The sequence below is a fragment of the Panthera pardus genome, unplaced genomic scaffold, assembly GCF_024362965.1.
Source record: "Panthera pardus isolate Hobbes unplaced genomic scaffold, ASM2436296v1 HiC_scaffold_20, whole genome shotgun sequence".
In the NCBI taxonomy this organism is placed as follows: domain Eukaryota; kingdom Metazoa; phylum Chordata; class Mammalia; order Carnivora; family Felidae; genus Panthera; species Panthera pardus.
This window is the reverse complement of record NW_026526766.1, coordinates 74518980-74532086: the sequence shown is the minus strand read 5'-3', so window position 1 is coordinate 74532086 and position 13107 is coordinate 74518980. Positions and strand designations below refer to the sequence as shown.

At 44.7% G+C, this 13107-nt stretch overlaps 1 protein-coding gene across 9 annotated transcripts in view; it reads left to right on the top strand.

The window, feature by feature from the left end:
• Nucleotides 1-13107, top strand: part of TNC (tenascin C) — a 94657-nt gene that overhangs the window by 50039 nt on the left and 31511 nt on the right. For 2 of the 9 annotated variants that reach the window (XM_019454038.2, XM_019454040.2), the window contains exons 11-16: nucleotides 1969-2241; nucleotides 3060-3332; nucleotides 3936-4208; nucleotides 6653-6925; nucleotides 9219-9491; nucleotides 10635-10907. The exons of 1 other annotated variant lie outside the window; for it this stretch is intronic. In XM_019454038.2, coding sequence (XP_019309583.2) covers nucleotides 1969-2241; nucleotides 3060-3332; nucleotides 3936-4208; nucleotides 6653-6925; nucleotides 9219-9491; nucleotides 10635-10907 — 1638 coding nt within the window. The remainder of the gene's footprint in view (nucleotides 1-1968; nucleotides 2242-3059; nucleotides 3333-3935; nucleotides 4209-6652; nucleotides 6926-9218; nucleotides 9492-10634; nucleotides 10908-13107) is intronic. 6 more of the 9 variants (XM_019454039.2, XM_019454042.2, XM_019454043.2 and 3 more) reach the window with 4 other exon arrangements.

Here is a 13107-nt window from a genome sequence, read left to right as displayed (position 1 = left end):
TGGAAAGGATGCACTTCTGATTTTAGCTGTGCTTAAATCCCAAGGCCATGGAGACGACTGTTTTATCTCTGTAGCATTGCTCCTGGCCTCCCAAGGGCCAGTGGGTTTAAGGATGAGTGACTCTCCCTTTCTTTCTCCAAAACCAGACAGATCACTTTGAGTTATAGGTCCTCTCTTTCTCATCAAGATCACATTTTTGTGGTTAAGAACTGCTACGAGGTTCTGGGTGAGCTTCAGGGCATGAATTTGGGTTAAATGAGGAGCCTGTATGATGTAGTTCAACATCAGGTATGGTGCACATTTCCTGTAAGGCCCAGATAGTAAATATTTTAGACTTTTCAGGCCATAAGGTTTCTGTCACAACTATTCAAGAGTGCCTTTGTAGCACAAAGCAGCCATCAACAATACATGAATGAACAAGCATGGCTGTGTTCCAACAAAACTTTATTTATGACACCAAAATTTGAATTTCATTTGTATTTCCATAGGTCATGAAATATTCTTTTTGGGTTTTTCCCCCAATCATTAAAAAATATAAAAACCATTGTTAGCAGTTCATTACCAAAATAGACAGCAGGCAAGATCTGACCCTCAGATCATAGTTTACAGACCCCTGTTCTGGATCAAACAAGATTTGAAGGAGGATAAGCTTTGTCAATATAAAACATTAGGAAGAACCTTTCCCCAGGACTTGGAAAAGTCTGAATTAAATAGATTCTTGAAAAGAAATCCCTCAGAAAGGATATCTTCAATTTTTTTTTTTTAATTTTACTGTTTATTTTATTTTTGAGAGAGAGAGACAGAGCACAGGCAGGGGAGGGGCAGAGAGAGAGGGAGACACAGAATCCGAAGCAGGCTCCAGGCTGCGAGCTGTCAGCACAGAGCCTGACGCAGGGCTCAAACCCACAGACAATGAGATCATGACCTCAGCCGAAGTCGGACACTTAACCGAGCCACCTAGGCGCCCCTTCAATCAGATTTCAAGCTAGGATTTTCAGGTTAGAAGTGTGCTTTAATGGACATAGGGTCCATTTGAAACTAGCAGCCAATGTGAGGCATAAACACAGAAACAATTTGTTCTTTTAAATGAGCTCAAGGCAGTTCTTGCTCGGTTGTTTACAAGATCCATTTCCAGAGGAAATCCTTTCTTCCTAGGTCATACAAAGCCCATTTAAGCTCAGCCCTGGGCAAATTATCACCTTGAAGGCATATTCAGACAGGTGCATTGTTATTGTACTTTTTGTGTTCAGGAGATGAATGAAGATAATATCACCTTTGATTTTAATTGAGCTTTAATAAGCTCTGTTCCTCCCAGGCCTTAGTCTTTCCATCCAGTAAGGGGCGATCTTGCAAAGACTCCTCGCCTTCCTCAGTATGCCTTCCTTGAATTGTGGTTAATTTATCTCTGATCTTTCTGAAGTAGTTTATGTGAACTGATTTGAGCCTCAGAAACGGTCAAAAATTCCAACATAGAGACTGTAAAACAGACCTTCCGGAGGAGATTGAGGAAGCATGAGAAGGAAGGGAATCTAAGAGGAGCCCATTTTCTCAAAATACAGAAGGCTGAGCAGCTCAGACCAAGAATCCTGAGAATAGCAGAAGGCTGTTCCTTATGATCTCATCCTTAGAATGAGAGACACTTTCCAAAATGGAAACTGAAGCCTAGAGCACTCCTAATGTGGATATGTAGAGTTTTCTATATTCACAGGACACTGGTCAGTAGGAATATGCCATTTCCACAAGACACACCCAAATATGCCACAAGGCAAAATAAGTATTACATTGATTTTTCTGGTGATGTTTTGATGGCAACAGCAGCACTCGGGGATGCAGAAACGCGGGACTCGGCCCTGCCCCGGCTCCCACCGCAGGACTTTCAGCATTGGCAATGGGTTTGCCATTTCTGGGTTCCCAGAAGGAGAGCGATTTGAGGAATGGTTTAACTGACCCATCTCTGTCATTATTCAGACCATGCCCCTGAACTGGAAAACCTCACGGTGACCAAGGTTGGCTGGGATGGCCTCAGACTCAACTGGACCGCAGCTGACCGGGCCTATGAGCACTTTGTCATTCAGGTGCAGGAGGGCAACAGGACGGAGGCAGCTCAGAACCTCACGGTGCCCGGCAGCCTGCGGGCTGTGGACGTCCCGGGCCTCAAGGCCAACACCCCTTATAGAGTCACCATCTATGGGGTGATCCGGGGCTATAGAACACCAGTGCTCTCTGCTGAGGCCTCCACAGGTACCTCTTATCCTTCTGTCTCTAGCTTCTGTTTTTCCTAACAGGAAACTACCCACAGAAAATCAGACACAACAGATAACCAGACACAGTTCACTTTAAAAAAAATTTTTTTAAGTTTATCTATTTTAAAAAAGAGTGCAAGTGGGGGAGGAGCAGAGAGAGAGAGAGAGAGAAAGAGAGAGAGAATCCCAAGCAGGCTGTGCAGTGTCAGCGCAGAGCCTGATGTGGGGCTTGAACTCACAAACTGTACGGTCATAACCTGAGCCAAAATCGAGTTGGACACTTAACCGACTGAACCACCCAGGCACCCCAGACACAACTTGCTTTTGAATGGACTCATTCTGCCCCAAGTTATGGCACCATGGTGTCTAATGGAGGGAAGTCATCAGGCTACATAACACCAGGGGTACGTTTGACACCACAACCCACGTGAACAACACCCTTTGGAGTTGTGCACAGCCCTGCCTGGGGACCATACACACAGCCCCAAAGGCAAGGATCTTTATCTTCACAAACAGGCTCCCTCTTGGCAAGGGATGTTAAGACGTTATACCTAAAAGGAAAAAAAAAATCACAAAATTAATCTCCTTGTCCACTGAAGGTTAGGACAGTTCTTTAGTAAAGTAAGATGACAAATATTTTTCTATACCTCATGCTCTTTGTTCTATTCCTCAAATTCAGGAGGAATAGCTGCATGCTGCATGTTTATTAAAGACAGTCATATATTTTTAAGTAATATAAAGCCTATTCTTGTGTTCAAGACTCCTGGATCTTGCTGTGTGATTTGATCATTAAACTAGTTCTTTGTCCTTCTCCAGGGGAAACTCCCCATTTGGGAGAGATCATGGTGTCCGAGGTGGGCTGGGATGCCCTCAAACTCAGCTGGACTGCTCCGGAAGGAGCCTATGAACAGTTTTTCATTCAGGTGCAGGAGACTGATACAGTAGAGGCAGCCCGGAACTTCACAGTCCCCGGAGGACTGAGGTCCGTGGACCTGCCTGGGCTCAAAGCAGCCACTCATTATAACATCACCATCCGTGGGGTCACGCAGGAATTCAGCACGACTCCTCTCTCTGTTGAAGTCTTGACAGGTATTCTAGACTGGTTCATTAATTTACTTCCTCCCCTTGTCTCTGCTCGGGAGGGATCAAAGCTCTTCCTGCTGTAAGCTGGGCTCAGCCCCTGCCACATTGGGGAACACCGGTGAATCATCCCCGCTCCCATCCGAATGTCATATCCCTTATTTGGCCAAGTCCGAGTGTAGCATGTTAGCCAATCCCATGGAAAATTCCACCTAGTCTTCCCTTACAAAAGTGAGAGGTGACTTTTCTTTCAAAGCAAGTTTTCAGTCATAACAGCTAAGAAGTTGGAAAGCACAGTTTGCAAGTGGGAAAAAAAAATTGGTCTGAGCTCATTTTAAGAACACACTAAAAGATTCCCCCAAAGCCCCATTTATATGTTAAGAATGGAAGTTATGAACAATTCCTAGAACTATCTTTCATTCCCGGAGACTGAACAGAAAACCCCTGGCTTTAGTGCCAACAGAGTGTGCTCTACACCTGCTGTAAATCATGCATCTGTAATCAACACTAACCAGACAACTCATCCCAACCTCGGCCAAAATGTCATCTCACCTGAATCCTAGCACGCAATTACCTTTTTTAGTAACTCAGCAACTCTTTGTCCTTATGCAGAGGAGGTTCCAGATCTGGGAAACCTCACAGTGACCGAGGTTCGCTGGGATGGCCTCAGCCTGGACTGGACGGCCCCCGAGGGGCTCTATGAGCAGTTTGTCATTGCAGTCCGGGAGGCTGACCCGGCCGAGGAAGCTCACAGTCTCACGGTTCCTGGCAGCCTACGCTCCGTGGAAGTCCCAGGCCTCCGGGCCAGTACCCCTTACACGGTCACCCTGCGTGGCAAGGTCAGGGGCCGCAGCACTCGACCTGTTGTTGTGGAGGCCATCACAGGTATAGGACCCTCCTCCCATACCAGGGACATGATTGAGCCAACCTCTCTTTGGAAGAGAAAGAACATTCCCCACGTGTCAGAGTGTGGTTTCAGTGTTCCGACAGGCAGCACGAAGGGAGGCTCTAACTCAGGAAGGGCTGGGTTGGAATTGCACCTTGCTGGATTTTCTTGGGTCTAGCATTTTACATTTCTGAGCCTTCTTTTCTCACCTTCAAATCAAAGATAATACTCTACCTCAGAACATGGTCCTGAGCAGTAGATGAAATAATGACCAAAAATGCTTAGCAAAGCTCCATTCCTGTAGTAAATATTGAACGGCACATAGCTAAATATATAAGATAACCATGTATCTACTAAAAATAGCATAAACAGTAGGGCCATGGTGGCACAAGAATAGGGTCAGAACTTTCTAGAGAAATCTTACCATTAGAGGCCTCAGAGGCCCTAACGTTGTCCAACTTGTAGTCACATCTCTATGGAATAACCTTTGAAATGATCTTCTGCTGAAATTGTTCAAGTCTGTCTCTCCTTAAGAGACACTCAGGGAAGGCATATTTCCAAGAAAAAAACAGCCACATTTGACTTCAATGTTTTTCATTCAGTTTAGGGAGGAAAAACAATTTATCTCAATTTGTCCCCTGGAAATATGCTGTTCCATCTGTCATTGGAAACTCTGTGCTGTTCATGAGTTTTTAGAAACCGCTTTAAAGGGGGCAAATGGGCCAAATTTTTGGTAATCGGGTTCTTATGCTGGGCCCTAAGTCCATACCCTTCTCTATCTATCTATCCTGTGTTTTCATAATACTATCCAAATAACCTAGTTCAAATAAATTGTTCTCCTTGCTCACATACACCGAATAAAGTTGGTGCTTGTGAGAAACGACACACAATTCCAAAAATGAGAAAGGTGATGTTACGATCCAGCTGTGCTGGCCGAGTCAGTGTTGTCCTGTGCTGCCTGGAATGTCTTCAAACCCAGTGAGCCAGAGGGGCTATTGAGACACCTGTGATCCGGATGCAGGATGCTAACAGTCTGTATCTAACAACAGAATTCCTTTTGCACGTGAAACCTTACCAGGAACCCCACTACGTGCCAGATAAGTGAACAGCTCTTCTTGATGAGCTAGGAGGGCAGGGAGGACTGCCTTCACTGATATCCCCACAAGAGCACCAAGGCTACATGGTCATTTGAATACAGCCCCTCAAAAAGGCTGAGTTTGCTCAGACTCACAGGCACCGAGAACAAGTGCCTCGGGTGCACCTTTCTTGGCTGGAATCTTTACAGGTATTTTCTTTTCTAACTTCAAGTGCATGGCCACGGCAGCCTTTAAAAAGTCTGAGTGGTTGCATATAATCCTGAGAGGTATCCCACCAAGCAGTGGGTTTTCCCGTATTCAGAATCCAGACTTTCTAAAATCGGCAATAAGAAACACGTTAAATCTCCTTGCTACATGGTGGGAAGATCAATAGTGGGCCCTGCTCTGCACCATTGACTGAGCAAAATTTACCACTTTTAATTAAAAGTGGGCACTCATTTCGCACAAATGGCTTTGCTTCATGATGCAGCCACTCTTTGTTCTGGCACAAAGTACTAGCAGAAGGTAGGAGGGAAAGAACCAAGCCAAGAATCTAGTGCAGAACATTTGATCCCTAAAGGCCAAGTAGAGTCCAGAGAAAAAACATCACACATGTCCACACTGAGACAACATACACTTTATAAAGCCTGCCTGATAGCAGGTGGCCAGCAATAAGACAACCTCTTCAACGCGAAGTCCTGAAATGAGGCCAATAATTCTCTCCAGTATGGTTGCGAAGTTCCAAGGGGAAACATCTAAACGGTGATGTATTTGTTGGGCAGCCACTTACTGGGCACTCACGATGGCTTAGGCATGATACTCAGGGGTTTATAAATGGTATTTAGCCATCACACAATCCAATGATATGTCAGCCCCCTTTATAGGTGAGCAGAGTAAGACTCAGAGATGAGCTGGGTGATGGGCCCAAGATGACCTGGCTAATAAAGATCATTGTGGGAATTCCAACAATGGAAGGCCCAGCGGCCTCCAAAGCCTCCACTTTTAACATCCCTACCCCCCTTACCCTGACCCACAATCCCACTTTTCCAACTGCCCTTTCATTTCTGGCCATGCATGTGCAGAGACCCCCTGTGGGTTGTGCAGTGGTCCAGACAGTATTGCCATCTCAAGGATGAACAGCGCAGATCTTCCCCTTTCTGACTGGTTTCAACTCCTGAAGAAGGGCTGTGGCCAGATTACCACAATTCAAGTCAGAAGTAAATGCCCAGAGACCAAGAATGACCACACTTGCACACAAAAATTCTCTCGCCTCTTTCTCTCTTCCCTAGAGCTGGGCTGTGGGATGTTTGGTTTCCTCCTTTTTTTGGTTTGCAGAACTGACAAATAACGTCTCTGTCCTTCTTCAGAGGAGCTCCCCCAGCTGGCGGACATAGCTGTGACCGAGGCTGGCTGGGATGGCCTCAGACTCAACTGGACCACAACTGATCAGGCCTATGAGCACTTTGTCATTCAGGTGCAGGAGGCCAACTGGGTGGAGACAGCTCAGAACCTCACGGTGCCCGGCAGCCTGCGGGCTGTGGACGTCCCGGGCCTCAAGGCCAACACCCCTTATAGAGTCACCATCTATGGGGTGATCCGGGGCTATAGAACACCAGTGCTCTCTGCTGAGACCTCCACAGGTACCTTCCTCCCCACTGTTGATGCCCCTCCCCAAGCCACCCTGCTTTCTCTCCATGAAACTTTGCGGAAAGTCAGCTTCTCTCCATGTCTGAGTCCTTCCCTTATGCCCCTTAGTGGCTGGTCATGCATGTCCAGAGACCACACCATAAGCTGTGCCTTGGTCTGCATGCCTCTGCCATTTTGAGGATGAATGATAAAGATGTTGCCTTTTCTGACCTCCAGCCTCCAGCCTCTCCCAGACTTCCTACCACTAACTCTCTTTTGAATGATGGCTTTCGGTTTCAAGAGACAGCCTGATGGTTTTAATTCTCTTTTCCAGTGCTAGGATATAACTAAAAGCCGTCCCTTACCATGTGTGAGTTCTGGTAGAGCATAGATTATTTACTTTAGAGGGTCTTTTTGCTAGTTGGAAAAGGCGCTTTTCTATCCCAAATCCCTCAAGGGTATGGGCACTGTGGTTCTTGCATTTAAAAGAAATGTTTTAATTTAAATGTTTCTTTAAAATACACAGAGTATAATAAAAGAACTGAATTACCCTCCTCCGGGCAGTTCTCTCAGATACTGAGTCATTGTTAGAACACCAAATTAGCAAATAGCTAGACCAAAAAGAAAAAAAAAAAAATCACACAATTATGACTGGAGACAGTACCAAAGAAAAAGCCATTCATTCAGAGAAGTACACACAGCAGCATTTGAAGCAAGGAATGTCCCAGGCTATGAATGTCAAAGATCCGATGCCCTTTTTGCTCTTTTAAATAAGAGTTGCTCCCTGGAGTGTTGGCCTTTGCATATGGCGCACTCCCAGCACTGACCCAGGAGGGCGTGCTGTGCCTTCCTAGTCACTCCGCTCCAGTGACAAGGCAGTCAGTGTTTCCCCAGGGGCCTGCCTCAGCAAGCAGCCTTCCCCAGCACCGTTCTCCATTGCGCATCTTCCTATATGCCTCCCTTGGTTGGAAGCTCAGTAGAGGTTGTCTTGCTTGGGTTTGCGTATGCCTGCCCCATTTTCAGGTAATTATGGCAACCAAACCTTCATGCAAACCTGTACAACCTCACTGATTCCAGCAAAAGCATAGACCTGCATTTTAGCCTCAATCATTTCAATAACCCTCACTGAGATCAACAGAATACAGACAGCCACTGTATGAGTGGTGACCTTGAAATGCCTAGAAATTGCAACTGGCAACCATATCGGACATTCATAAATCATCCCTTCCCAGAAGGCAAGAGAAATCACCTGCCGCTTCTGATCTTTCCTGCAGACCTTGTGGTTGGGTGCCCTTCATATTTTTATGTGTTTTTTTTTTTCCTTCTTAATGATAGCGACATTCCTGTTTCTGATGAAATGGTATGAGAGGAGGAAGGTCCATGACCCCATCTGATCTGTGTATCACTAAATGTGATGGGATGGGAAGGCCTTCCCCTTCCCTGCTGGAGAGGCACTACTTGCTCCTCACACCTTGCTTCTGCTTGCCTTCTGCATATTTTATTCCAATTGCACGGAAAAGCACTGGTAGGACCATCTCCAAGACAAAATGTTATTTCTTGGCCGAACAGGGGTTGCCTGACTGCCTTGCCTCGGCTCAGCTCTCTTGGTTGGCAATGTAAGTAGCAGCTTTCTTGGCTCCCGTAGAGGCAGTTAAGAGAGGACGAGCTATTCTAACAGAATATGAAAGCAGCTGGCCCTTGTCAGAAGTATGATGAAAATACCAAGAATCACACTGACAAGTTGCCAGTTCCCTTTAAGTCACAAAATCAGAAGCCTCAGGGTACCACCTTTGGGAGGGTGATGGCATCAGAATTATTTAGCCTTTATTTAAATAGATGGGAGCTCCCTCAAAGCAAAGGATGCCTGCAGGAGGGAGCCAAGTAACTGTGGTCTCCTGAGTGCAATTCTGGCAACTAAAGACTGCCAGCACTCATATCTCTTGACCGATGGCCAGCATCCCTGCGGCGGGGCTCCCAGAAGCATCTGAGCTTAGGCACCACGGTTCCAGCTGACATCATTCAGATGTCCTCTCACACACGGGATCTCAGCCAGCTTGATCATGTATGGCTGCTCCAGAGCAGGGGAATCCAATTTGCCAGACCTTCCTCTTTTCTTCTTTTAACAAATCCCCTTTTTCTCTCCCGCTGGCACTGACTGGTAACACTGCTTGGTTTCCCCCTAACCCTGAACTAGCAGGTCTTTCTACCCAGCCACGTTTCTCTTAACAACCTCAATCTTAAAACACAGGCCAAATAATCAACCCAAATTCATTTATTTTTTCTTCTTCCCTACCCTTCCTTTTTCAGCTGCAGAACCTGAAATTGGAAACCTAACTATTTCTGACATAACTCCTGAGAGCTTCAATCTCTCCTGGACAGCCACCGATGGGGCCTTCGAGACCTTTACCATTGAAATTGTTGATTCCAATAGGTTTTTGGAGACGATGGAATATAATATCTCTGGTGCTGAACGAACTGCCCACATCTCAGGGCTACACCCTAATAATCATTTTATTGTCTACCTCTCGGGACTTGCTCCCAGCATCCGGACCCAAACCATCAGTGCCACGGCCACCACAGGTACATCTGCCTTCTCCCATTCTGACCGCCTCTCTCTAGAGTCTTCTTTGCAGGGTGAAGCTGCTCATTCACTCCTTCTTTGCAGGGTGAAGCCACAGTGCATTAACTGCTCCACAATGCTAGGCTAGAACACTACTTAACATAACTCTCTCCAACAGCAGCCCAAATGGTGGATTTCTGTTAAGCCCTTTGCCTGATCTATTACTGACCAGGACATTTACAGCATAAAATGTAGTCTGGCCCAGATTGCCATATGGAATCTGGAGAAAAGAATTCTACCCTTCTATGCCTAAGAAGCAAGAGTTGTCCTTGATTTGGAAAGATGTCTGCATCAAAAAAGTCTTAAAAATTATATTTTGTGTTATCCTAATATCTTTGGCCTCCTAATACCCAAATATCCCAATGATCTAATGAAATCGTGTTGGTACTGTTATTTTTTTTCAACTTGGAAAATGATAAAAAAAAAAAAAAAAAAGATTACTAATCAGATGGATGCACAAGGAAGTCATGCCATCCAGACCATCCCAAATCCAATGCAATCTCTAGGAGAAAATACATGAACAGGCTGTCTTGCTCCCAGAAGAGTAAATGGTTGATTGCAAAAATAGAAGTCGTCATGTTTATACAAGGAACTTGGCCAGCCAGAGTATAAGCTGCTCTCACTTAAATTTGTAGTGTCTGTGGTACACATCCTATGTGAGGCCCTCTCTGGCACGCAGCAAAAGAGAATTCTCTATCTGAATTTGAAAGGAGAAGCTTAGCCATTCAAAATAGCATTCTTAGCACATTTTGGATAATGAATCCAAGAAAAAGGTTGACATTGTAGCATCAAAATCATCTAACACTTAAGTCACCCATGGCTGAGGGAAGGTCTGTCCTCATTCTGCGTGAGACTACAGATTGTCAGCAGGGTGGTCTGTCATCTTCGCCATATTAAAGTACACAAAAACCTGGAGGAGAAAATTATTCAGCCCCTTATATTTGTTTCTCATGGCTCAAACTGGGTTTCAACAAGGACAAGTCTTTTACCAAAGGGTGAAGTCTAAAACTTTATGGATTTAGTCTTACGTGTTTTAGTTTTTGACTCTATCGTAATAGTGTTTTAAATTGACACGCTTTCATATTTTTTTCTGCTTGCTTTAGTGGCCGAAGCTCTCCTTAGCCACCTCACTATCTCAAATGTGACCTGGGCCAGTATGGCCCTCTCGTGGAAAGCCCAAGAGGCTGCCTTTGATAGCTTTCTTATCGAAGTTAGGAATTCTGACCACGGCCAGGAGACGGTAGTACGTTCTGTACCTGCGGCGTCTCGCAGCTCAGTCATCACCAACCTCACGGCTTCTTCTAATTACACTGCACACCTTCATGGGCTGATGGGCGGGCACCGCGCTCACACTCTAATGGCCCAAGCAACCACAGGTATTTCCCACGATGGCTTCTTCACTCTCCATTGAAATTCCTCTGGGGAGCAGTCCCCCAAAAAGCCCTCGCTACACATTTTTCATCCTCCTGGTTCCTCTAGATCTTTCCCAAATTTGACAGGGCCACCTAAATCAGAGCTTTAAAACTTAAAAAGAAAAACAATCACCCAGAAGTCAACCTCTTTTTTTCTAAATGTGCACTCACATCTGGAGTTGCTCTGTTTGTTTATATAGAGTTAACCTGACTTGCTTTGGTTGAATTTCTACATCATCCTTCTCATCTGATCTTGAATAATCATTTCCAGTTCTACCCATTATCATCTGCCTGTGGTCTAATCAGAGTTTGCCTATGACATTGCCAAAGAGGTGTGTGCATGCCAGTTTGGGTTCCCTGGTCAGAGTGATATTCATCCTTTTTCTCTCTTCCAAGATTCTAAAACACAGTGCCAGAAGCATGCGAAGAAAAGACCCTAACACACACTTCCAGAGCCAGAGGACCCAGTGGTCTCATCTTGTTCTTGAGACTTTTATTTGCTTGCATTCCCTACAAATAGACTGTTCTCTTTTGACATTTACCCCACCAAGCATGCTTTGTCATCTTCTGATACCTGTCACAAAATGTCCACCTTCTTTCATCTGTCATCTTGTCCAAATCTTGGTGCATGTGGTGAACATTCGGAGTATTACATTTTTGAAAATATCTATGTTTCCTGGAAGCATATGGCATGTCCAAGAATTATTTCGAAGGGTTAGAAGTGGTGAGAGAAAGATATCCCAGCTTGCATGGAACACTGGCCATACCTTCTCTCTCACTCACTCTTCGAGGTTTTTCTTACACCTCACTCCTGAGCTTGGTTGCACCCTTTGGGAGACAGCTGGAGGCCAAGCTGGCCATGAGAAGCTAAGTCTTACTCTGCATGGTGAATGTGTTCACATTGCCAGTCTCTTTTTGGTGGCATGAGAAGAATCCTAACATGCATCCTTAATTTGAGAAATTGCTGCCACAGCAAAACACAGGGAAAGAGCAAACAGAGGCCCACTTGGAGGGTTCTACCTTTAGTGCGGTTGAGGTAATTTATGCCAATGTTATGGCTAAAAATTATAGCGTCATTATCTTCTCAAACTAATTGCTAAGTTGGAGATTCCATGCCGTTACTTATGGCTATCTTCTGCTTTGGGGCCAGATTCTTTTTGCCCTTAGGGACTTTGTGGCATCAAATTATGCTGTGCAACTGTCCAGTTTAAGTTTATCCAGATGAGTCCCTTCTTTCCTCCTATTACTGGAGCTGCAGCAAAACAACTCCCAAGTCCTTGGAAGAAATAGTCTGCTTCTTCCCAACCTTCAGTGCCAACCCTGGTACCTCAACCCTCCAGGACTGTTGCCTCTTTCTAAAATAAAGTTTCAGTCGAACTTACTTTAAAGTTAGTATTCTTGATAAATGTGCATTGAGGAGGCCAGATCATATACATCCTAGTAGAAACTAGCAGTACAGGCCCCCTACATTACAAAATGAGTTGCCTTGATCACTGATCTCCTAGTCTTTAAGGGACAAGAGAATATCGACCTCCAGGGGAACCACTTATCTTTCCAAATTATCCAGTAAGTGAATTTTCTAGTTAGAAAATGTAACACCTAACTTTAAATTTTCTTTTAACTTTTGCATACACCAAGAATTTTTTAATGAAAGCCATTTTTACCTTTACGGTATTCAGGGTAAAATGCAGATTTTCTTATGGTGTATAGGAAACCTTTGGATTTCTAAAAACTATGGAGAATTTCTCTTGTATGGATATTAGCCTTTAATTTGTACAATCGAAATAGATCAAAAGAAAACTAAATAAGGAAACTTCAAAGTAGCATTTCCTAAGACATGCTCTGTGAACCACAAGCTACTTGAGATGTTCAAAGAATATCCTTTGAAAGAGTATCCACTGATCAATGAGTTTATGAAATTCTGGGCTGCACAAAATTAAGTAGGTTTCTTTACAGAACCAGCATTTGAGAGGCTATAAAATACTCTCAAGCTTTGGGAGTGAGATAGAATACCCATACATACTTTACTAAAAGCTACTTTTCTTAGGACATCTTACAGAGCTAGTGTCCCACTGCAAACCTTTAGAAATGCACCCTAAATATTCTCTGTTGCTCCTATCTGCCATTCTAATGCCTGTTCACCTTTCTTCCTATGGCCAGCAAG